General features: G+C 47.9%; 6 protein-coding genes across 6 annotated transcripts; all 6 read left to right on the plus strand.

Annotated features, from left to right (window-relative positions):
• The first annotated feature begins 946 nt into the window (after positions 1–946).
• On the plus strand, positions 947–2,095 carry DFJ58DRAFT_156053 (uncharacterized protein). Its single transcript, XM_041378929.1, has 12 exons — positions 947–988; positions 1,041–1,081; positions 1,143–1,152; positions 1,202–1,221; positions 1,272–1,304; positions 1,366–1,462; positions 1,520–1,548; positions 1,614–1,644; positions 1,705–1,737; positions 1,790–1,867; positions 1,920–1,974; positions 2,028–2,095. Exons 1-11 carry the CDS (start codon positions 985–987, stop codon positions 1,946–1,948), a joined length of 405 nt encoding a protein of 134 aa, XP_041237431.1. The 5' UTR covers positions 947–984; the 3' UTR covers positions 1,949–1,974; positions 2,028–2,095.
• A 2,537-nt stretch (positions 2,096–4,632) lies between these two features.
• DFJ58DRAFT_816800 (uncharacterized protein) lies at positions 4,633–6,943 on the plus strand. Its single transcript, XM_041391763.1, has 5 exons — positions 4,633–4,838; positions 4,889–5,170; positions 5,228–5,875; positions 5,931–6,686; positions 6,744–6,943. The coding sequence occupies exons 1-5, from the start codon at positions 4,764–4,766 to the stop codon at positions 6,777–6,779; spliced, it is 1,797 nt and encodes a 598-aa protein (XP_041237432.1). The 5' UTR covers positions 4,633–4,763; the 3' UTR covers positions 6,780–6,943.
• A 1,655-nt stretch (positions 6,944–8,598) lies between these two features.
• Positions 8,599–10,265, plus strand: DFJ58DRAFT_156150 (uncharacterized protein). The gene is made up of 13 exons (XM_041378931.1): positions 8,599–8,642; positions 8,693–8,725; positions 8,775–8,884; positions 8,943–8,971; positions 9,031–9,061; positions 9,123–9,155; positions 9,208–9,284; positions 9,337–9,391; positions 9,448–9,534; positions 9,596–9,706; positions 9,765–9,808; positions 9,864–9,889; positions 9,954–10,265. The coding sequence occupies exons 2-13, from the start codon at positions 8,697–8,699 to the stop codon at positions 10,090–10,092; spliced, it is 771 nt and encodes a 256-aa protein (XP_041237433.1). The 5' UTR covers positions 8,599–8,642; positions 8,693–8,696; the 3' UTR covers positions 10,093–10,265.
• Positions 10,266–13,289: 3,024 nt separating this feature from the next.
• DFJ58DRAFT_816827 (uncharacterized protein) lies at positions 13,290–14,133 on the plus strand. The gene is made up of 3 exons (XM_041391764.1): positions 13,290–13,499; positions 13,555–13,580; positions 13,645–14,133. The coding sequence occupies exons 1-3, from the start codon at positions 13,434–13,436 to the stop codon at positions 13,796–13,798; spliced, it is 246 nt and encodes an 81-aa protein (XP_041237434.1). The 5' UTR covers positions 13,290–13,433; the 3' UTR covers positions 13,799–14,133.
• A 1,743-nt stretch (positions 14,134–15,876) lies between these two features.
• Positions 15,877–18,157, plus strand: DFJ58DRAFT_718940 (Alpha/Beta hydrolase protein; the record flags this gene model as incomplete). The annotated part of the gene is made up of 6 exons (XM_041384548.1): positions 15,877–15,945; positions 16,003–16,270; positions 16,324–17,377; positions 17,425–17,472; positions 17,529–17,892; positions 17,948–18,157. 6 exons carry the CDS (start codon positions 15,877–15,879, stop codon positions 18,155–18,157), a joined length of 2,013 nt encoding a protein of 670 aa, XP_041237435.1.
• Positions 18,158–20,415: 2,258 nt separating this feature from the next.
• DFJ58DRAFT_816838 (uncharacterized protein) lies at positions 20,416–24,662 on the plus strand. The gene is made up of 13 exons (XM_041391765.1): positions 20,416–20,791; positions 20,846–20,927; positions 20,987–21,147; positions 21,229–21,372; positions 21,431–21,556; positions 21,614–22,233; positions 22,287–22,671; positions 22,721–22,826; positions 22,876–23,040; positions 23,092–23,658; positions 23,723–23,975; positions 24,031–24,233; positions 24,291–24,662. Exons 1-13 carry the CDS (start codon positions 20,573–20,575, stop codon positions 24,551–24,553), a joined length of 3,294 nt encoding a protein of 1,097 aa, XP_041237436.1. The 5' UTR covers positions 20,416–20,572; the 3' UTR covers positions 24,554–24,662.
• The last annotated feature ends 723 nt before the right edge of the window (positions 24,663–25,385 follow it).

The raw sequence follows: 25,385 nt of genomic DNA on the forward strand, positions 1-25,385 counted from the left end.
GGTGATATTCAGTATTGTTGCTCTTCAGTAAGCGACGGGAGAGATAGCGTACCTCTGATATCTGTTTGATGGTTGCAGGGCAGTCCACTTGGTGCATACCAGATTTCTCGTAGAATCTGATGTTTGTGATCACCTTCTCCTTTGCAAGGCGTTCGGAGGGATTGATGCCAATCGACACGGGCATCACAAGGTCTTTGACATACACCCTCGCAGCCTGTTTCAGACTGTCTTTGCCTCTAGGTATAATCACTTCAAACTCAAAGTCGTTCGCAAGTAAAAATTGCTTCGGAAGGCCGACGACGACACGCACGGCGTCTGTGACATTCTCTCCAGCCAGGCGAACACTTTCTGAGCGACCTCATGGCACTTAATACACTCATTTTTCTTGTAACACTCAAATTTAAAAAATGTCTTGAAAATCCTTTTCAGCTCTTTAATTGTCTGAGTCTCTCTGATGGCTTGATGTCACGGTTAAGACATTCAAGGCACCCTCCAAGATCTTGGACATCTTGACATACTTGGGCGCCAAACCAAGTGGAGTAAGTTCCCGACAAGTTGATTTAGGCTACGTGGTATTTTTTACTGATGTAGTGTCTGTATGATATGATGGACGACGACACGGCGTCAGCACAAACGGCACCTGTAGTTTTCGAACACCGTGCTTCGCCTGCCAAATTTCTCCGAGATCGACCTCTCAAAGGACGTACGTCAGACTGGTCACGAGTCTAACGCCTGAAGTCAAGACCGATTTAACCGAGCTTACCAAGTTTTCAGGAAATCACTTTGAACGCCATTATTAAATATAGAACATTTCGAATGGAACCAACTGTAACTTTTATGAAGTTGCGCCCAGCATAGTGCAGGCTGTGGCCACGTCAACTGCAAATCGGCCAAAAAAATGATCCGTCACAATATCCTCACCGGCATAATGTCCCTAGTATCCGGTCTTGATGGGTTCCCAGCTTATTTAAAGAAGGTGAATGGATGTGTACGCGAAACCCAATTGTTTCCTCTCGAATGAATCTAGATGGAATATTCAGCGGACAATGTCACAGCGGCCAGAAATCTGCAGCTCTTCGTGGTGCGTCGCTTTCTTGACACGACAACAAGATGATAACAGATATCTCATGTGTGACCATTAGTACCTGTGCTGTGCGTGGTGTCTGAACTGCATCCTCCTCGTTCTGACTTGACAGCTCAGCATCGATGGCGACATTCTGGGTAGGTTTATCGCAGTCTATTTCTGTCTGCCATTAAATTTGTTTATCCAGACCTATGACTATATTTGTTCACTTCACGAAGAGGTAAGTAGTGTACTTGTTCCGCAATATGCCTCGGCCTGAACTTAATAATGTGCTGTTCAAGTGGACATTCCTACTGCGGTCGCGCTGGACCAAAGTAAAAGTCCTGTATATCACTGCACGATATGTCCCATTTTTAATCACCACCATGAACCTATATCGTGCGTTTATCCCAGTATATATCCCACAACTTAATGAATTGGCATACTGTGATTCAGTGACTGTGGCCCCAAACGAGAATACCAATGTACGTGCACGGTGAACATGGACATCTATCCACCAAAAATGAAGCTAATGGTATGACTTCGCTAGAAATGCCAGATATCGATCAATATTATCACATGTACGTGCCCGGTACACATTGCATGCATGTTCTTACTGAGCGCTGCTATTCCTCTTACAGCCTTGAGTCTGATTTCACTCGGTTGCTCTGAATGTATATTTCCTTCCCCCGAGACATACATGTGTTTCTGATCTGATTCATCCAGGCCTTTTTGTCCTTAGAACGTATGTGCTCTGGGAAAAAAAATGGAATTCTACTCGTAGTCATGCTGTCCACCCTTTTTGTGAGCCACATGCCCTCACCGCACCCAAGTTCAATGTTGATAAATCAGTCAGGCTGTCACCGTATCATCCTTCATCATTGAGTTTACTGCTACTGTGACCTCTCATTGTTTGTGCTCTCGCCTTCACTCACTACTGCACATATTGACTCCAGTTTCACAGCTACGGTTAGCACGATCCCAGGCTGTCAGCGGAGCTTGGGCAGTTTCACATTCTTCATGCCGTTTACTCTCTTGTTTGTATTCCAACTGGGTACGCAGCCGTACATTGGGAGTGTACATTGCAGACACGCGCTGACTGACGCTATCCCCAGTACTGGTATCCCTCACACTCGTGCGTATCATACAGAGTTGGCGGTCGGCCAGGAGCCATCTGTACGCCGTCTTAGTGAAGCACAACATATTCTACTATGCATGTGTTCTGCGTGAGTGAGACCTTACATATGTTTCCGTGCGTATCAGTGATGATCAACTTTTCGAAAGTTCTCTCGGCCGTGAACGTCCTTGTGCCGCTGCTGCCGCTTTCTGATGTGCGTCAACAATACCCTTCTACATGATGGAATCATTGATGTTGTGCACACACAGTCCCTATCATACTTCCTCCCCGAAGGGTATGCATCTCCAACTTCTGTTGCGAATTCCTACTGACAACAACCTCCAAACATCATGATACATATACAGATTTGAGGTCTTTATCCCTGCGATCCTCGCTACGCGCATGCACCTCCATCTCTGGCATATGGATCAGCACGTGCACGGCTCTGACATCGCTGTGTGTATACCTATGTCGGACATGTCACCTGCAGACCGTACGGTGTAACATCTTATCGTGTGGCTTATTTAGCTTCGTTTGTGAAGTAGGACTTAGACTACGACTTCAAGCACAATCCTTCTCTGTTTGATGATTTTGATATACATGATCCATATCGCTGCTTGCCAAATGCAGTCCCTCGTAGACTGCGAAAGTATTCGAGACACAGATGCAGGCCATGCACGACTTGCCAAATGCGCGACACGCAAGAGGGTCTCTCACCTGAACCATGATGTGCAGCATTTTCAGTTGGTTCTGGACCAGTGTCCGGTCAGCCCTCCAGACCATGCAACAGCTCTCACCAACCTCGCATGGGCCTTATCACAATCATCATCGGAACGCATCGCAGTACCAAGTAATCTCAACACGAGAAGAGTGAGCGAAATACAGTGCACTGGGCTTCTGTGATCGTGTTGTCACGGCTTCAATGGCATCAGTGCAAGACGTGAGCTGCGGACGATGTGCAGAACGAATGTTTCGAGTGTGAGTTATGCAGTATTGTCACTCTTCAGTAAGCGACGGGAGAAAGGTAGCGTGCTTGTGATATATGTTTGATGATTGCAGGACAATCCACTTGGTGCATACCAGATTTCTCGTAGAATGTGATGTTCGTGATCACCTTCTCCTTTGCAAGGCGTTCGGCGGGATTGACGCCAATCGGCACGGGCATCACAAGGTCTTCGACAGACACCCTTTCGGCCTGTTTCAAACTGTTTTTTGCCCCTGCGTGTAATCACTTCAACCTCAAAGTCGTTCGCAAGTAAATGCTTCAGAAGGCCGACGACGACACGCACGGCGTCTGTGACATTCTCTCCAGCCAGAGCGAACACTTTCTTAGTGACCTCATGCACGAGTTCACAAACATCCGCATAAGACGGCCCCGGTGAGATGCCCATAGTGGATGGAGTCTACGACGTTGTCAGATTGGCCGGATATCTCAAGGAAGGAGGGCTTGAGATGGGGTTGGACGGTGATGGAAACAAGTTGTTCGCGCAGGCGTCCCCAGGAATCTGCACCAATGTTTGCCGTAAGCTGGATGGTGTCGACGAGTACGACATCAGTGATGGTGGGCAAGGGCATCAAGATGGCTGCTCGGGAAATTCCGTCTCGGTGCCCTTGGCTCCCACCACAACTTTATCTCGTATCTTACAGGTGAACCTCATGCTCCAGGAAACCTTGACAAATTCTATTTTGTCACTCACTAAAAATGGCTTCGTCCAACTTCGAAGTGATACTCGATAAATATTGGTTCGCACAATACTTTTTAGAGACAGGCGCGAACATCATGCTAGGTGGAATTGCTGCCCTTGCAGCTCTGTCTCCCAATTCTCTCGCTTACATTCCTTAACTTCGCTCTCTAGTTGCTATAATGGTCTACGTCTCTTTTGCCGAGTTTTTCTTGCGTTTGAAATACGATGCACCCGTCCGCCGCGTTGAGCAGCCCCGCATACTGGAGAAAGGTCAACGTGCTGTGAATAAGAACTTGCGGATTATGCCACGGCGTTCTGCACCTTCTGTATCTTCATTCGGTTAGTGCCCAAGACATCTTATCAGCAGTCATTGATGTGCTTAATCCATCCTTACCATACTGTGGAGCTCGCTGGTGTGGTACGTTGTCATCTTTTTTCGCTAGGAATACGTTTATAATGCTCTATTATCGATAGATTGGCTGGATGGTGCCGTGGTCATTCTCGCTATCTATACTCGAAAAAAATTCACCCAGTACAAGCGTTCCGTCTTAGACATAACGAACCGTTCTGCTCATCATTTACCTATAAGCCTACTTCGCGGACAGACATATATTGGCATGTTATGTTAGAGTAATACCTGTTTTCGCACCGTGACACCCTATACCAGCTGTCTATATATACCCTGTGAGGTTCAAGTGTTGCCAATTCCGGATTGTATGTGGCTGTGCCCCGAAGAGATGATGACATCATGAAACTTTTGAAACTTCCGCTCATCCAACGCCGCTCGGGCCCTCAACACACATACCTGCTGGCAGTCATGTTTTTTTCTATTCTTCGCACAACTACCTTCACTCAGACACTGACCGCAAGCCACATTTAATCAATTTATCATTTTACTATGCTCCGTAACTTCATCAAGAATATTGTGAACTCATCATTGAGTTGTGCAGACAAACTGCGTGATAGAAAAAAGGTGAGTCATTGAACTCTTGGTGATCGCAACCTTTTCGAATCCTCTCATAGGCTCTATTCGAGTTTTGCGTTAATGGCGATCTCCACAGTCATCCGTACAGGGAGACCATGTTATCGGTCTGTCCCACACCCCGTCCTGCCCCACCTCTGCCCTCCTATCACTTCTCAGACCCCGACACTCCTCTATCCTCAACCATAGATACGGAGTATGCTGTTTGTCGTGGACAAATGTCCTCTCGGATTGCAACGGCTACCCTTGAAGGCCTGCCCGATGAAATCCGATGCCATATCCTCGGATTTCTTTCATATAATGAAATTATACGATGTGCTCTGGTGAGTCATAGATTCATTCCCATACTTTGAACTAAGGTACTGATCTGCCCTCAACAGACCTGCCTGACACTGTACAACACAGTCAAATGCTCTGTTGAGCTACAGTACATCATCGAACTCGGTGCTCAACGGTTAATTGAAGTACATCCGCGGTCACCTACTGCCTCTTTATCGGAGTACTTGTGTATCCTCAGAAAAAAGGCAAACGCGTGGAACACTTTCAAGCCCATTGCTACGCGTGCGTTTCGTAGTGCGACCTTGTCCAAATTGAACTCGATTGTTCATGGAAATATTATCCGCTATACGCCCTCCGTGCATGTGGATCCTGCGTCCAACGCTGTGGATATCAAGACCAACAGCACGTGTATCGCTACAATTTTTATGAATCCCGGTCCAGTTCCCCACACATACAGGTGCATGGACGAGTTACAAGACATCGAGATCATCATTACGCTTCCGATCGATGTCAATTCTGATGGCTTCAAGTACCAAATATCCTTCCATACGATATCAACGGGGAAGGAACATCCTTTGTCCCATGGATCTTGTATAGTGAGTGGTAGAGCCGCTTGCAGCAAAGCTCAGCAGATCAAAATCGCTGTTGCTGTCCTCGATGATCGCCTCGCAGTCTATATTGTTGGGCTCGACGAAAACCCGTGCTGGTCGCTGCACGTCTTGAGTTGGCAACGACCTAGTCAAGCTGACGTGGGTGGTGTTTCCTTGTGTCTTTCGCTGTCGGTTCGAATTGAGCATTTAACAGGACTTATGTGCGATCGGTGACGGTAATCAGTTGTCGGACATCCGTTTTCTTGTCAAGGAGAAGCTTATAGCTCTCTCGACGGATGGTCATATTCACCTCTATGACACCGAGGACCCATCAAAGGCGCCGCGGCTTCATGCAAGATTTATGCTGCCCATCCGTGGCCAGTTGGGCGCTTTCAATCACCCGTCGACTTTTCATAGTGCCGCAAGCTGTGCGGGCCTCGCGGTACCAGTTGACCATTGGATTTGGACAACGAACCCTGCAGATCGAGTCATATCGGTGACATGGGCCTGTTCATCGACTTGTATCATATCTTCTCGCATATTTTTCATGGACATTCCTTCGACATGGTTTGATGCAACGTCACAAGATGGGCGCTTAGTCACATGGTCATCCTGGGGTCCACGAAACTCTCGTCTCTTCCATGAAGAAAGGTTCGGCATGGAATGGCTGTACTTTTTTGGAGTGGGAGGATCTCGTGTTATATGGGCGGGTCCCGTCGCGGGTGGCACTGATTTATCGTTCCAGTTACACATGGCCGACTTCAATCCCTCGGCCGTGGCGCGTGGCATCGGCAACGTAATCCGCGAACCTACGATATCGGGATTGGTAGGTCTCTGGTCGGACACGCCAGTGAAGACATACCTCCCTTACGTGGAGGTGTCCCATGAGAGATCTTTCGATGCTCTCCTTTGGGATATCACACTCGACGAGGAGACCATGGTGCTGTTCACCCAACCAACGGTTGAATCTGTAGGTGTATTTCTGGCTGTCAGGTCACGAAGTTCACCATCTCACCAAATGTATCAGGAGTGGAAAATGCAGGCCGACGTCTTTGAAATGTAGTCCATATTTCATTGTAGCCAGCCGTCTAGGGTATTCCAGGGGAGGCTGTGTACTCGGATATGGACATGTGAGCAACTACAATGGTGACGACGATACCAATGACAATGACAATGGCGACAACAACAAGTTTGACGACGATAAGTTTCAGTAGAAGAGCAGATAGATCCTTCATGTGTCAATCTTTAATCTATCAAAAGCTTGGCGACTCTAACACCGTCGTGATTGCTGCGTAGCATGGCCTCGGGTTAATGCCCGGTCCTTGTGAACACAATTATGAATCGGGCATTTTAGCGGTTCGCCTCAGCTCTGGCTGGGCCTTTGGTCCTTCAAGTTGTTGGTATCTTTGCTTAGTACTGGAGGATAGCCGTGGGTAGCACAGTAGCTTAGTCAGCCACTCAGTGTCGGGTTTTGTTGCAGCGTAGTGCTGAGTGCTCTCCACCACTAGTTTTTTGAAGGATATACCCATCGTTTTAAAAAATATATCGCTCCGAGTCATCTAAAAAGGCCGACATCTTTACTCGAGCTTTCAAAGCACTGTGGCCCAGACAAAGCATCCTCCCGCGTTTCCGGACAAGACACAGTCTCTTCAAGCACGATGGCCGACCCGACCGGTGCGACGACGATTTGAAAGGTTGTATGTTATCGTCTCGATGCCTAAATATGCAGATATCGCGCTTCGTGAGGTGTCTGTTCGATCACAACTAGTAGCTCTGCTTGCCGCTACTTGGTGTGTACCATCCAATCTTGATATCACAAGAGCCGACTCTACAAGTAAACGGTTTGTAGATATTCAGGATCGACCAGGAAACCCCTGATCCCATTTTTTTCTTCTTTTTTGGATCCTTGTTTATTGTCCTTTGGGGTGGGGCCCTATGGTGGACACTACAAACCCCTGATCCCAATACGTTCGGAATTCCACCTCACACATGATCCACAATTAGTACGTCTTCCAATGCGCTCTTGTAGCAGAGCCTCCTCCCTGATTTTCTCACCGGCCGCCAGTCGACCTGATACACGCCTGTAGCGAAAGGTCGCAATGTGAAGAAGATGCTCTCACCGACACAGCATTCACTAGATAATCAAGGCATCAGTCGGATGAAGACCAGTCAGTGACCCATCACATCCACCACTCTACAGATCCGTGTATCGATCAGTTTCATGTAGACGAGAACGATTTAGCTTCCTCCAGTCTGCTTTATATCACCATCACACCCGTATTATATAAAGTCTTCTTAAATTAGAAGAGGCTTCGTGTGCACTGTCTAAAATGGCCAAGGCTGACTTACAGAGGTCAAAGCCTTCCTTCAAGTTCTACAAAAGTAGGACCCTCCGAGGTTGCTGCGTATTTCAAGGACTGATGGTGTCTCAGACATCAAGTGGATCAAGGATCAGTACAATGAGCACATGTGAGTGTCTGAATCAACTTTTATGAACAAATTAAATCTAATGATGTGTATTATTCCGTACATGTTAATAGACTCTGACCTTATTAATATTTTACCAATGAAAATACAGAACATTTCTGGCACCAACTGTAAAGCAGCCAGTAAAATGATATCCTCAGCGGCATAGCATCTCCGGTATCCGGTATTGATGGGTTCCCAGCTCATATAAGAAGGTGAACGGATGTGCACACGACACCCAATTGTTTCCTCTCGAATGAATCCAGATGGAATATTCGGCGGACGATGTCACAGCGGCCAGAAGTTTGCAGCTCTTAGCGGTGCGTCGCTTTCTTGAGACGATAGCAAGATGATAACAGATATGTCACGGGTGGCAACTAGTGCTTATACGGTGCGTGCTGTCTGAACTGCATCTTCCTCGTTCTAACTCGACAGCTCAGCGTCGATGGCGACATTCTGGGTATGTTTATTCCGATCTATGCCCATCCGCCGTTAAAATTTGTTATCCAGATCTATGACTATATCTGTTCACTTCACGAAGAGGTAAGTAGTGTACTTGTTCCGCAATATGCCTGGGCTCTGAGATTGATAGTGTGCTGTTCAAGTGGACGTTCCTACTTCAGTCGCGCTGGACCAAAGTAAAAGTCCTTTATATCATTGCACGATATGTCCCCTTTTTAATCCCCATCGTGAACCTATATCGTGCGTTCATCCCACTGTATATTCTCCCAACTTAATGAATTGGTATACTGCGTTTCAGTGGCCGTGACCCCGAACGAGGATAACAATGTATGTGAACATGGTCATCTATCCACCGACAAATGACGCTAACTGTATGACTTCGCCAGAAATGCCAAATATCGATCTATGTTATCACATGTACGTGCCCGGTACATATTGCATGCACGTTCTTACCGCGCGCTGCTATTTCCTCTTACAGCCTTGAGTCTGATTTCATTCATTTGCTCTGAATGTATCTCTCCTTCCTCCGAGACATACACATGTTTCTGATCCGATTCATCCAGGCTTTTTTGTCCTCAGAACGTATATGCTCTGGAACAAAAATAGAATTATACTCGTAACCATGCTGTCCGCCATTTTTGTGAGCCCCACGCCCTCACCACGCCCAAGTTCAATGTTGATAAATCAGTCAGGCTGTCGCCATATCATCCACCATCATTAGTTTTACTCCTGTTATGACATCTTATTGTTTGTGCTCTCACCTTCACTCACTATTATTGGCACATATTCACTCCGTTTCACAGCTACGGCTAACGTAATCCCAGGCTGTCAGAGCTTGGCCAGTTTCTCATTCTTCATGCCGTTTGCTCTCTTGTTTGTGTTCCAACTGGGTATGCAATCGGAAACTGGGAGTGTACATTGCATACACTCGCTGACTGACGCTATCCCCAGTACTGTTGTCCATCACACTCGTGCGTGTCATACAGAGCTGGCGGTCAGTCAATGGCCCTCTGTACGCCATCCTAGTGAAGCATAACATATTCTACTATGTATGCGGTCTGCGTGAGTCAGAACTTACATATGTTTCCGTGCTTATCGGTGATGATTAACCTTTCGAAAGTTCTCTCGGCCGTGAACGTCCTTGTGCCGCTGCTGCCGTTTGATGTGCGTAAACAATACCCTTCGATATGATGGAAGCATTGATGTTGCGCACACCCAGTCCCTAACCGACCTCGTCCCCGAAGAGTATGCATCTCCTATTTCTGTTGCGAATTCCTACTAACAACAACCCCCAAACACGCATATACAGTTTTGAGGTCTTTATCCTTGCGATTCTCGCTACGCGCATGCACCTCCATATCTGGCATATGGATCAGCACGTGGATGATTCTGATACCTCCGTGTGTATACCTATGTCGGACATGTCACCTGTAGACCATACGGTGTAACATCTTATCAAGTGGCTTATTTGGCGTCATTTGTGAAGTTGGACTTGGACTACGACTTCCTTCTCTGTTTGATGATTTTGATCACGAGCAATACACGACCCATATCGCTGCTTGCCACTACATGATGATGCGTACCATCCAATCTTGGTACTTATCGCGGAGAAGTACGTACAGGTTGTTACAATGTTAGAAAGGTCAGCGTGCTGTGAGTAAGAACTCGCGAATTATGATTTATGCCATGGCATTCTGCACCCTCTGCATCTTCATTCAGTTAGCGCCCAACACATCTTATCAGCAGCCATTGATGTGCTTAATTCATCATTAGTTCCATTTATTCGGTCCAGTGATCACGACTCAGCGCTACTTCGGTACGTCGTCATTTGTTTTTGCTAGGAATACATTTATAATGCTCTATTTTCGATAGATTGACTCGATGGAGCCGTGATCATCCGCGAACCTAGAACCTACGATATCGGCATCGGTAGGTCTCTGGTCGGACACGCTGGTGACGACATACCTCCCTTTCGTGGAGGTGTCCCATGACAGAGTTTTCGATGCTCCCCTTTGGGATATCTGTCAAACGTCTCAAAATCAAGGCGTGACTCAAACACAACCTACAATGATCTGAGAGAAAAGACCAGCACGACGTTAGAAAGAAAAGGCGGAGTCGCAGCAAGCTTTGACTAAGTACAAGCGTGCGTACACGATAAGTCTCGTGACCGAAACGCGAAATGTTTATGACAATATCACAGTCGACGAGGAGACGTTCACCCGACCAACGATTGAGTCTGTAAGTGTATTTCTGGCTCGCTCGCAAAGTTCACCATCTCATTAATCATATCAGGAGTGGAAAATGCAGGCCGACATCTTTGAAATGTAGTCTGGCGTGAGGCTCTAGGTATTCCGGGGAGGCTATGTCTTCGGATATGAACGCGTGAGCAACTAGACGACGAGCACGACGAGCTGCAGTAGAAGAGCAGATACGGATCTTTCATGTGTCAATCTTTAATTCATCAAATGCTTGGAGACTCTAACACCGTTGTGGCTGCTGCGTGGCATAGCCTTGGGTTCAGTCCTTGTGAGCACAAGTACAAATCGGGCATTCTGAGCAGTACGCCTCTGGTCCTTGTTCGATCACCAGTGTCTTTGCTTAGTATTGCCACACTACACGGTGCGGCATGAGGCATCCCTAAGAATTTTGATATCACAGGGTCGACTCTTCAAGTAAATGGTTTGTAGATATTCGAGATCAACGAGGAGACCCCCGATCAGTGAGTGACAATTCGTTCGGAATTCCACCCCACACGATCCACAATTACGTCTTCCAATGCTCTCTTGTAGCAGAGCCTCCTCCATTGCTTATCTCACCGGCCAGTCGACCTGATGGCACACCTGCAACGAAATATGAAAAGATCAATCAACATGCTCTCACCGACACAGCATTCGCCAGATAATCAAGGCATCAGACCGGTTACTGACCGATCACATCCAGCCCATTACAGATTCATGTATCAATCCCAATCAAATTCAGACGAGAACGGTTAGCTTCCTCCAGTCTGCTTTACGTATATCATCATCACACCCGCATTAAAGTCATCTCAACTTAGAAGAATTCGCGTGTGTTTGAAATGGCCAAGGGTGATCTGCAGAGGTTAATTAAGCTTTCCTTCAAGTTCTGGAAAAGCAGGTCCCTCCGAGGTGGCTGCGTGTTTCAAGGATCAGTACAATGAGCGCGTGTCCAAATCAACTTTGATGATCAAATTAAATCAATCATGTGTATTATTGGGTACCAGTGTTAGCATCTCAATAGCTAAGCGCTAAGGCCTAAGGTCTTATTGCTATGTTAGTAACTTTCATTAAGTTGCGCCCAGGATGGTGCATGTAGCCACATCAACTGTAAATCGGTTAGTGAAAATGATCCATCACGATATACTCACCGGCATAGCGTCCCAGTATTCGGTCCCGATTCCCGGCTCATATAAGAAGTTGAATGGATGTGTACGCGAAACCCAATTGTTACCTTTCGAACGAATCTAGATGGATATCCGGGGGACGATATCGCAGCGGCCAGAAATCTGCAGCTCTTCGTGGTGCGTCGCTTTCTTGACACGACAGCAAGATAATAACAGACATGTCACTGTGTGGCCATTAGTACCTATACTGTGCGTGATGTCTGAACTGCATCTTCCTCGTTCTAACTCGACAGCTCAGCGTCGATGGCGACATTCTGGGTATGTTTATCCAGATCTATTTCCATTCGCCGTTAAACTTGTTTATCCAGACGTATGACTATATTTGTTCACTTCACGAAGAGGTAAGTAGTGTACTTGTTCCGCGATATGCCTTGGCTTAATGATGTACTGTTCAAGTGGACATTCCTACTTCGGTCGCGCTGGACCAAAGTGAAAGCCCTGTATATCATTGCACGATATATCCCCTTTTTAATCACCACCGTGAACCTATATCGTGCGTTTATCCCAGTATATATTCTCCCAACTTAATGAATCGGCATACTGTGATTCAGTGACTATGGCCCCGAACGAGAATACCAATGTACGTGCACGGTGAACATGGACATCTATCCACCGACAAACGAAGCTAATTGTATGACTTCGCCAGAAATGCCAGATATCAATCAATCTTATCACATGTACGTGCCCGGTACATATTACATGCACGTTCTTACTGAGCGCTGCTATTCCTCTTACAGCCTTGAGTCTGATTTCACTCAGTGGTTCTGAATGTATCTCTCCTTCCTCCGAGACATACACGTGTTTCTGATCTGATTCATCCAGGCTTTTTTGTCCTTAGAACATATGCGCTCTGGAACAAAAATAGAATTCTACTCATAGTCATGTTGTCCACCCTTTTTGTGAGCCACACGCCCTCACCGTACCCAAGTTCAATGTTGATAAATCAGTCAGGCTATCATGGTATCATCCTTCGTCATTGGGTGTACTGCTACTGTGACCTCTTATTGTTTGTGCTCTCACCTTCACTCACTACTATTTGCACGTATTGACTCCAGTTTCACAGCTATGGTTAGCACGATCCCAGGCTGTCAGCGGAGCTCGGGCAGTTTCGCATTTTTCATGCCGTTTACTCTCTTGTTTGTGTTTCAACTGGGTATGCAGCCGTACATTGAGAGTGTACATTGCAGACACGCGCTGACTGACACTATCCACAGTACTGATATCTCTCACACTCGTGCGTGTCATACAGAGTTGGCGGTCGGCCAAGGGCCCTCTGTACACCATCTTAGTGAAGCATAACATATTCTACTATGCATGTGGTCTGCGTGAGTCAGAGCTTACATTCGTTTGTTTCCGTGCTTATTGGTGATGATTAACTTTGGGAAAGTTCTCTCGGCCATGAACGTCATTGTGCCACTGTTGCCGCTTTCAGATGTGCGTAAACAATACCCTTTGACATGATCGAACCATTGAAGTTGCGCACACCCAGTCCCTATCCTACTTCCTCCCCGAAGGGTATGCATCTCCCACTTCTATTGCGAATTCCTACTGACAACAACCCCCAAACATACATATACAGATTTGAAGTCTTTATCCTTGCGATCCTCGCTACGCGCATGCACCTCCACCTCTGGCATATGGACCGGCACGTGCACGGTTCTGACATCGCCGTGTGTATATTTATGTCGGACATGTCATCTGCAGACGTGATGATGCGCACCATCCAATCTTAGTACTTATCGTGGAGAAGTAAACAGGTTGTTACAAGATCAATTTACTCAGGCCCGGCGGTAATATATTCGGCAAACTCCGACTAACCATCACCGCATACACAAGACCGACTCAATCGCCACTATCCACAAATATTCAAGTAATGAGACTGAAGAAATACTCCACCTTTTCCTCCAGAGTGCACGCACTGAATATGCTCAAAGTAACTACTAATTGTTGTTCGTTCGCTCATCCGCCGCTCACAGCATAAACTAAATACCTATATCAATACACCCCTACCAGATCGTAATGACACAGGCGCCAGCCCCCGATTCGCTCATTCCTGGCATGTTCGAATTAAACGCAAACTAGTCTTTTTATTTCATTTTGCGTTGGCAAACGACTGCTAACCCTATGTGATTCTACTGTCAGTGCATAATGTTCTTCGACTCTGGTACTGCAGACGTCACTCGCACCAGGACAGACTAGAAATCTACTCTCTTGGGTGGTGCGGATTCGAAACCTGCCGACATATGTCTTATCACACCTTGACATTCACTCCAGAGGTTCATCTCAACTTGAGAAGTGTCCTGGCCAAAGTGATTACCACACTAGAATCGAAATCTGTTTTTCTCGGACTGTCCAGGGTCGAAACCTGTCGAATGACAGGTTTTTTTCTCTCGGAACGCACCTTAACATTCACTCATGGATGGTTTCGTCGGAGGTTCATCTAACTGGTCTTCGTCAAGTGGTTACTACAACAGAATCAAAATTTGTTTCCCTTGGCCTGTGCAGGTTCGAAACCTGTGGTAACAGGTTTTTTTGTCTACCGGAACACGCCTCGAAGATTCATTCATGAATGGTGGCCCATCTTCACTGGTCTTAGCCAAGTGGTTACCACAACAGAATCAAAATTTGTCGAAGACGAGCTTTCCCCCCCTCAGGACACGCCATGAAGATTCACTCATGGACAGTTCCTAGGAGGTTCGTCTTCACTGATGTTAGTCAAGTGGTTACCAGACTCGAAATCTGTTCCTCTTGCATTGCGCAGGTTCGAAACGTGCCTACAGCAAGTATTTTTTCCCATCAGAGCACACCTCGACACTCACTCATGGATGGTTTCCTCACACACTTATCTCAACCGGTCTTAGCGAAGTAGTTACTACGACAGAATCAAAATCTATTTCTCTTGCACTGTGTAGGTTCGAAACCTGCTGAATGACAGGTTTGCAGTCGGAACACACCTTGATATTCAGTCATGGATAGTTTGATCAGATTCGTCTAACTGGTCTTAGCCAAGTGGTTACCTTAACAGAGTTAAAATCTGTTTCTCTTGGAGTTGGTTCGAAACCTGCTGACAATATCTTTGCGGTGTATAGATCCTTCCAGGTCCTCCTTAACTATGTAGGCCCAGTCATTGCACCGAAACCCCCTTTTTGTGGAGGTGCATACGTACCAACTTAGATTCTCGACAGATTGACCAAAACTGTCGGGATTCGCCACCAAATGAAAAAAAAAAATTGTTTAGTGGGGCCGGAGGCCAGAAGAATGCACACAGGCCGAGTACAGAGTGAGTCCAAGAAGCTCGAGCTAGCGTAGGAGGGCAACATACCAACTGACACTTTCCGAATGAGGATGGACCTAAAAATGGCAATACCTGTCTCCTTGAACGAAGAGAGTGGACTCACCACATGCAGTTTTCAACGTCTCGTCAACAGAATTTCGAGCTCTGCATTGATTCATTTAATTGGCACACATTATAAGTCAGATAGCGCAGATCACCAAGGAAATTTAGAAATGCAAAATCGTTTCCCGATCAAGAGTGGTTGTTTGTCAAGAGCCTTTAATCCAAACATCACGTGCGCGCAAAGGTGAGGCTTAGCCACATGCAAAATGATCGACGTGTTCCCAAGGACCCAAGCGAAGAACTCAGGTGACAGAAATGCTGGAACGTGCACGGTGCATGTGCCATAAATATCATATAACTACCCAAGCTTTCGTCGGTATGTAACTTCCACTCCCACTCCCTTTCTTGAATCTTACTCCCACACAGCCATCCGATCTGCTAACTGTCTTGACGTTTTATAATCATACCGTGATTATGGCTCAAAAATATGCACCATATGGCCTTTGGGAGTCCCCCATCACAGCTGATGCCATTGCTCAGGATGTATGTTCATCAAATTGTCTTTGATTGCTCAGCATCCGAAACTGATCTACACCGTAGAGTGTCTCCTTGAGTACTATCTTTGTAGATCCAGTCACAAAGGATATCTACTACATCGAACAACGTGCATCGGAGGCTGGTCGATGCGTTGTTGTGAGTAATAAGACTCAAAAGGAAGTCTTCGACAAGGACTTCAATGCGCGCACGCGCGTTCATGAATATGGTGGAGGTGCTGCGATCTCTTATAATGGGACTGTGTACTCTTCAAACTTCGCGGACTTCCGTGTCTATGCCGCGAAAGATGGGAAGATCAAACCAATCACACCAGGTACCTATGTAAATTCCTCGGACTATAACACCGTACTTACGCTCCCTGCGCAGAGGACCCAAATAAGATTTATCGCTATGCAGATTTCTGTGTACACCCAGTACACACAGATCTACTCGTCGCTATCTTAGAAGACCATACCGACGACACGCCGCGTACCGTGCGAAATTCTCTTTGTATCATCAACTCCACAGCTGTCACTGTCACGTCCTTGGTTTCCACCGAGGACGCACAAAGTGAGTTCTATGCAGCACCGAGATTTTCCCCTTCTGGCGATAAGCTCGCATGGCAGTTCTGGAAACACCCAGACATGCCTTGGGAGGGTGGACAGATCTACGTGGCTGACGTCCATTACAATTCCAACACCCATAAACTTAGCCTGAGCAATGCGAAGCTGGTCGCCGGCGAAGCTAACAATATTGGCGCGTGTTACCCCCTGTGGGCCTCCAACGACAAACTTCTATTTACCTCTGACGAAAGCAAGTTTGCAAACTTGTGGGAGTATACCCAGACGTGCACCAAACCAGTTCTCTCGTCTGTCGTGCAGCAAGACTTCTGCATGCCATGCTGGACGCTTGGTAATTACTCGTTCGCTTTCCTGGACGAGAATGGCACAAAAGCTATCTGTGTTGCATGGCGGGATGGCCGAAGTGTCCTTTATGTGGTTGATGTCGCCGCAGGTTCCTACCTGGAGATCAAAGATGAATCATTCGACTTTGTAGTGGTAAACAATGTCTGTCGTCTGTCAGACTACACTTTTGTCTTCACGGGATGGCAAAGCAACGCTCCTGGCGCAGCTATGCTCTGCACTCTTACGGGACCATCATTCGTGCCAAATTTCCGGGTGCTCAGCTCTACCGCATCGACGTCCGCCGTGCCGTTCCCTGAGGGCATCATTTCGCTTCCAACCCCGCTTGAACTTAAAGTAGCGGGTGACAAGATTGTATATGCCGTGTACTACGCTCCCAACAACCCAGCGTATGCGGGTTCGAGCATTCCCAACGAAAAGCCGCCTTGCGTGCTTGGCGTACACGGTGGTCCCACAGGATTAGAGACCCAGAATTTGAACTGGCAGAAGCAGTATTTCACAAGCAGAGGATATGCTTGGTAGGACCTGTCGACTATCGCAGTATCATCATGCTCATAAATTGCAGGTTGGATGTGAACTACAGTGGCTCTTCGTGCTATGGACGCGCATATGTGTACGTTACCATTCGCTGTTGTGTTTCCCGTGGAACACAGCTGAAACGTAACGAAGGGAGCGCCTCCAAGGGAATTGGGGCATTACAGACGTGAGCGACTGCATTGACGCAGTCCAATCACCCCAAATCAGTTCCCTCGTCGATACCAAGCGCACTGCGATCCGTGGCGGGAGCGCTGGCGGGTATACTACCCTTGCCGCCATTTCCCTTGACTCCTCCCCGGCGAGCAAGACGAAATTTTTCGCAAGTGCTACGAACAGCTTTGGGATTTCAAACATGGAGCTGTTTGCAAACGATACGCACAAGTTCGAGCTCATGTACGTCATAAAGCTTCTCGGTGGTACGAAGGACAAGATTCCGAAAGTTTGGCACGACCGGAGCCCGGAGTATTTTTCTGCAAACATCAAAACCCCTTTGCTCGTATGTTTATATGTCGATGAAATGCGCTCTGTTGGGTAGATCATCTTTCCAACAGGTTCTTCAAGGCAATGATGATGCAATTGTTCCGCCAGCACAATCCTGGACTATTATTGATGGGGTCCTTAAATCTAAGGGACATGTTGAGGCGCATTTCTTCGATGGCGAACAGCATGGGTGGCGCACATCGGAGACGATTAAAAAGGCAATTGAGTTCGAGAGGGAATGGTACGAGAAGAGCATGGTGAGGTCCACTGTAGCAACTTGAACTAAGAACAATATAGCAGTAACTAGTGTATCATTGGCGTATGAACATGAGCGAGGGGAGCAGAAGAGAGATATGTATCTATCACAAGAAGGTCGTGGACTGTACTGCCAGTGTGACGTCATGCTACGTTTGCCTCGGAATGGAGGCCGAGAACACCTGGACTGCATGACCTGCCAGTCGACCCTCGAAGAGATGTCACTCAGCATGGCACCTTGACTTTGACTATCACTGACCAAAGAAGTGTTCTGAGAAGACGGTGTCTGATTCAATCTGACGTGTGAGTAGGTGCGAATTCAAGTTACATAGTACTTAATTATCAGACGCGCATACTTACTACTCGTTATGGCCCTTTACTTACAACTTGAGGCTGAGTCGCGCCAAAACTCGAAGGAGATTATCAGATGTCTCCTCCCAATACTTATCATGCTCATCGTAACGGCCGGCCAGACGTGCGCATATCCATTTTATGGGCACGTATATGGATTTTGTCAAGGAGCCGTGTATGATGCATGACCTGTAGAGCATTACAACAGATGCGAGCCAGGAGGGATTAATTGCGAACTTGCTTCACAGTGTGGCGTTTGATTAGGCTTTATGTGTCCAAGTTTGTTTGACGCCACATTCGGATGCATGTTCGCCGTTTTGCTGCAACTACTAAAACCACTTGGTCAGTGGCAGTCAAGCGCCTACCTAACTTCTCTGCGTCAAGCCACGTATGCAACGAGCGGTATGTATACGAGTGCAGCCACTGGGTGCAGGCGTTCACCTAGTACCCTATGTATATGGGACGTTACATTCTTGCAAGCAAAAGCAGATAGTTGACCGGCACTTATAAACATATTCTCCGAACGCCTCTGTCACTATTCAGCGCCCCAACGCACTGGACCAGTATGGATATATCAGCTTCATCCGGCCGTCTCGCGGGATGTCGAGTCTCATCTGCCATGTCCCGATCAGTGTTAGACGTTAGATCATGGACGCCGCCGGCATTATTGAATACAGTCAATTGTCTGGTACTCCCGGCTGCAGATTGCAACATTTTAACGGCCTTATCAATTAGTGGAATACTCAGACGTGATGACACCTTGTTTGGAGTCTCCTGGGCTCAACGGTCCCATCAGGATGGTTCTGTGCTATGATGGGAATCGGTGGAGGGAAGGCCCTCGATCCATTTCTGGTGTTCTTTGGCCATCGTTCTGTATGATTAGCTCCAGTAGCTTTCTTGCAAACGAGTGTCTGACTTACATTCTAGTCCTCCTGTTTGTCGGCACGAAATATCTACGGACTTGCAATGCTAACGATCGCCGATCGCACCCGGAAAGGCAAGTCTAGTATTGCACTTGCAGTTTGAAACTCCATTGCTGAAGACTATAAAGTCAACTGCCCGCCCGCTCGTTCAGTTTCAGCAAAGTTTTCTCCCTTCCCAACGTCCTCTAGCTATACCACTGCATCAGTTCAATCGCGTTGACAACTTTCGAATTTATCTCAGCATAATGTCTTCTCCGGGAACCTCTCCACGAGATTTGGTTCTCAGACTGGCGTCGACGTCGTCGCCATCTTGCACCCCGCCAGATTTTACTTCTTCTCCGCTCATCTCCTCCCCGCTCAAACCGCCTTCGTCCCCTCGTCTTCGGCAGGTTCCACTACAGAGTCCAGGCGGCGGGATTCCCTCACACCAGCGCAGACTGTCTTTCAGCCAGTCGTATTTCAATACCATTCCGCCGCACCCCATCATTGATTCTGCTGTCGCTCGTCACCCCCATCGAATCGTCCAGTCCGCATGCGTCACCTAGACAGCGCATTGAACAATTGGCGATGTCCACTGGAACTTCTTCTGCTGGATCGACTCCCTATGTGCGCCCTCGCTTGTTCTCTGGTTCCTTTAACCAATATTCGTCACCTTCGCTATCTGGATATCGGCCGCCGTCACTTGCGGCCTCTCCCATACTAGAAGCCCCACCGCCTTATGGTAGTCCCTATCCAAGTCACAGACGTTCGTCATCATACAACCTCCCTGTGACAGGTAGTGGGCCTTATGCCCGCTTGAGGTCTAGCTCTTTCGCGCACAGTCCTTCGACGTCAGACCATAGAAACTCGCACTCCTTTTCTCACTCATCATCCCACCGTTCTCAATCCTCATTCCAAGCTAGTGGTTCGTTCGCTGATGGCGACTGCGATGAAGTAGATTTTGCTACTCATGTAAGAGGCGACGTCACACCTCCAGGACGCCCGCCAAGGCGCTGGTGGAATATGCCGGCTCCATGGAATGCCGACGAGTGGTGGACCCCCGCGGATTTTGTATATCAAGACGAACCCAGAGTTAAACCTGACGAAAGGCTAAATACGATCGGGCCCGGCACGCGACTGAATCTCCCGCCCAGCGACGCGACGTCTAATGGAGAACCTAGTGATTTGATGCTCAGGCCATTGGGTGTCGGAATCGCAGAAGCTGAGAGAGAGATGGCGAGATCCAAGAGTGTTTTTGCTCCCTTTCGACGGCATTCATTTTCGCAGCATACAGTGGTATGCGATGATGACCAAGGAACATATAGCGATAAGGAGAAGTGCCACAAATCGAAGGCGCTCTCTCGTTTTACTGGCGCCGAAATAGAAGGTCTCAACAGGGCACGGAAGGTGAGCCCCCCTGACTCCCTCTCATTTTGTACCTTCTCTTACAGAGTTTCACAGAATGTTATCCTGGCGTGCCACTCAGTAATGACACGAGATGGGCTGACTTCTGAACACGTGAAAAAGGATTCTAGAGTGTCCTGTAGGTCCCTTCTCTTCGCTAATGACTCGGAGAAACCAATTTGATTTTAACTCTCTTAGGTGTTATCTCGACAGCTGGAACAATTATTGATGAAGCGCTCCCTGTTTTGAAGACCATCCTAGAGTGTACATACGATGCGGCTACTCTAGTTCCACTACCGTTTTTCTTGGAGGCGTCGCGGACCCTCCTAATTATCTGGGATGCGTGCGAGCAACTTTCGGTGAGTTACTTACATCATGGCTAATCGTTCCCATCGTTGCTGATATTACATGCATCTTTCCCTTCGAACGTCATTCTGCAGTCGAATCGACTTTCTTGCCTTCGCATCGTCGAACGCTGTGCAGGAATGGTTTACTTTGTGCGTGAGCAAATCGAAGGGATCGGTCCCATCGTTGGCAAGGAACTAGACGCTGCCTTCCACGTCTTTAGAGAAGTCATCTTCCAAGTATGTCCTTGATATCTGTCTGCCTCCGCTCTAGCATTGACGCCAGCGTAAATTGTAGATTGAGGGGTTTCTCTGCAGAATCAGCCGCCGCCCAATGCTCAAACGCTTCATTAGGAGAGCTGAAATTGCAAAAGAACTCTGCAATTGCGATCAGGCTTTGATGGATGCCTGGCTGAGGTTCACTGTATGCTATTTTTTCTTGTCGCATTATCACCATCTGAAACGACAGCTCGCGGCGCAGGCAACGGTATCCTTGAGGATCTTCAAGAATGTCTCGTATCTTGATGGGAAGATTGAAGACCTGGGGTCGGTTCTTTCGGATAACACCATGACGCCATGTGCGGACCGTAACTCGCTAGCACATGCACCATCAATCCCGGACATGGAGACGTCCATAGCACGCAACTCGAGCCAGAAGCGCAGCATATGTTATCCACTTGCAGAGACCGTCCCATCTATGCCAGAGTGTCTGACGACTGCCGAGGGCGAAGTTTGTCGCGAGCTGCTCCCTATCTTCCCTGAAGACAATCCGGATAAGGAACTCCGACACGACCAATTCCAGCTCGAACATCTTCCTGGCTTTATTAGTACTGCACTGTGCGATGCTGACGTCCTCAATGGTTTAGAGATTGAACGGAACGAAGTTGCTGAGATAATGAAGGCTATGCGGCGACAGTTGGAGTCCCTGCGCCATGCATTCTCGCGGACGACCGCCGCTGCCAGCGACAGTACTCTCGCTGAGATGGAACTTCTGGATGCTAGCATCGTCTCGATGTCGAAGTTGCGCTGCATGCAAGTGCGAGGCGCCGGCACTGACAACCTTCTTTTGCCATGGGAACTTCCTTCATGGACGATCACGCGGTGGGTCTCTTCTCAGTTTCATGCCGTGCTCCTGTACTGACATAATTGCTAAGGTACGAGGTCGACCGGTTCGAAATGATCGGCCAAGGGTCATTCTCTAGAGTTTACGCTGGATCCTGGCGCGATAGAGTGGTCGCCATCAAGGTTCTCCACGACTTTATCCCAGCTTCGACATTTCGTCGAGAGGTCGAGCTGTGGCGCAGACTCAGGCACCCTCAGGTCGTTCGTATGTTCGGCGCGAGTAGCGCCCATGGTTCCAAGCCATGGTTCATCGTGAGCGAGCTATACGAACGCGGAAGCCTCGTAGAGTGGTTACTGACCGCAGCACGCGATGATTATGCCACGCCACGCGAAGTGGACCAGTTACGATTCATCTCTCAGATCGCTGGTGGGATGGAATACTTGCACGCCCAGGGGGTGGTGCATGGCGATTTGAAGGTTCGTGAGCCCTACGGTGTCCCTACGCTTTACTCATGTACCTGAACAGTGCGCAAACGTTTTCGTGAATGCGGAAGGAAACTGTGCCATCGCTGACTTCGGTCAGAGCGAACTCAAAGATGATGCCTACAGGTTGAGCGGGCGTCAACGACCGAGTATGTTGGCTCTTGAAGTAATGCCTTGTTTCTGACCATCTGACTGCAGATGGAACGCCGAGGTGGAAAGCGCCGGAAGTTTTGGACGGTGCCGCGAGTCCGACGATGCAAGCCGACGTCTACGCTTTTGCCATCTGCTGCGTGGAGATCCTCAATATGGGCAGCATTCCTTATGGCACCAGAGATGACGAAGATGTAAAGAGGATCGTGCTCGGTACGTTCAAGGCATCTTGTCCAACCTTTAAGCTTGTTTATGTGTTTCTAGAACATGATGCCCGCCCAGAGGTGTCCGATACCCCTCTTTCCACAGTTGTTCTTCCAGTCATCACCTGCTGCTGGGCGCGTGACCCTCGTTGTCGTTCTCCATTTTCCATGACTGTGTTCTGGCTTCGAGGCTGTCGGAATCTCTTACATCCCTATGGCGCGGACGGCTTACCAGTCCCTTGCACGCCGAATGGTCCCGTAAACTCACCGGTCATCTTTTCAGACCGTCCCTCGCCTGGCCTTCGAGCGTTTGGTACACCCACTTCTGAAGGCCATTCTTGGCTACCACATAATTCATCCATGTCCGATTATTACAGCACGTCATCTGGATTTGGATCTGAGTTCGGACATTCAGAACCTGACCTGGACTCGCCGGATGTTCCAGAGTCGTCTATGTCCAGCAGGACATCGGGTTTCGCGGACCCGAACGCTGTTGGTGAGGTCTTCGAGCACACCATCGACGGTCGCCTTCTTGAGATGATGTCCACATCCACGTGGGCACGGGCCATGCAGAACGAGAGGCGCTACAGGCTTTTAGCCAAAGACACCCACGGGTATGGAGATTTGTGTAAGTCATAGTTCTGTTCACCTTTGTAATGCGATCGTGTGCGCTGATACTTATTGATTGCTAGTCACAACGCCTCTTTGGTATCCATCACCTGTCGAGGTGGGTGCTGTGGGATATGTATCCAAACCTGACGGGGAGTTCATAACCCTCTGCAACGTCATTGAGATTGGAGGAAAGAAGAAGGCTGAGGGCGACGTGGCAAAATGCATGACTTCCTTGCGGGATTATGGTAACGTCAACATCGGGAAGGCACGTCGTGTTCACAACAATGGTTCGAGTATGCTGAGCAGATTCAAACTTGGTGGCAATCGTCACGAGTACGTTTTACTTGCTTAGGCTTATGGCTGTATGTTTTGTGCTGAACATTTGCAGCGGTGAGAACGTATCTCGCAGGCAAGCATTTCCCCTGGAGGCCAGTAAGAAGACAGCTGCGGTCTACGCTGAGTCGTTCGAACACCGGGACTTTTCCTATGGCGGTCTTCCTGCAGTTTCACAGTGGTTTAAAGACAATATACACACGATCCTGCAAGAATACGCACCGAATCACCCTATCCAGAAAGAAGACGTCTTTCTTGGTACGTGCATGTCAACGTCTACGTCCCTAGCTTAGTCTGAGTAACGTTGTTTCGCAGTGACGGGCACTGTAAACGCGCGCGACTACGCTCTCTTTGTGGCCGATCCCATCTCGTCAGGGGAGGCATACTTCAACGTTTTCTCTTCTCGCAGAGCGAATCAGCCATGGGGCACTTTCACGGTCAAGTCTGATGGCAAAGAGTTCTTCCCCACGTGGACCAACTTTACGAGTAAGGTATCGCGGACCCACAAGATCTGGGATACCATACTCCTTGCGCGACTTCGCTTCGCGCCTGATGCAGAGGAGCCGACCTTGGATTAGGAGGCATCATCTCTCTCTCTTCTTACCCAACGGATTGGCTACATACCTTCTTTCTGTTTCATGTACTGTTACTGTTCAAGCGGACATATCGCCGATTCGCATTGTATGAATGGATATATCATGTTTTGTAACGAGTTTCACACGCGTGTACCATATCAAAGCAATCAGATTGATGATATGATCCAATTGCCATAGATGATAACACGTTTCTTAGAGTGCATATTCGTATCAGAAATGTGTGGCACTTACACCGGACGTTTGCAGAACTCTCAGGGGAATTATAGTGCCTATGGCAAAAGGTAATCAGCTCGACTATAGTAGACGCTCTAGGAGAGGACATTTGGCGACCTACGTAATATTAAGATAAGGTAGTCGGTGGTCATGAAAGTTGGAGAATGCATATCATCGAGTTGCGCTCAGCTAGAACACCATTTATAGCCTTCAGCTCGTCGTAACACACACACACCAGGGGTCCACGAGACTTGTGCTCCTCACAAGAAAATCAGGGCCCCAGAAAGAAGGGATAGCGTATCACACTTCAATAAAAAGCAGACTTGAAAATATAACGCGGTGGTCTGGCTTTCCATACTGCAATATTATACGATTATTGCGGTAATGAGGAGATATCATACGGGCTCACGTTGGTAAATCCACACCCATATAAAGCCCACCTGTCGAGTCAAGTTATGCATCGGTAATGTGATGACAGGAGGGGCGAAGAAACGAAGTTTGACAGTTGAGGATATGGAGAACGAACCGACCACCAGCTTATAGATCGCATTCGATATCAAGTAACTTTTGCACTTCGCAATTAGCCCTGGAAATTGTGACA

Source organism: Suillus subalutaceus (genome assembly GCF_016647625.1).
Source record: "Suillus subalutaceus strain FC151 chromosome Unknown DFJ58scaffold_180, whole genome shotgun sequence".
In the NCBI taxonomy this organism is placed as follows: domain Eukaryota; kingdom Fungi; phylum Basidiomycota; class Agaricomycetes; order Boletales; family Suillaceae; genus Suillus; species Suillus subalutaceus.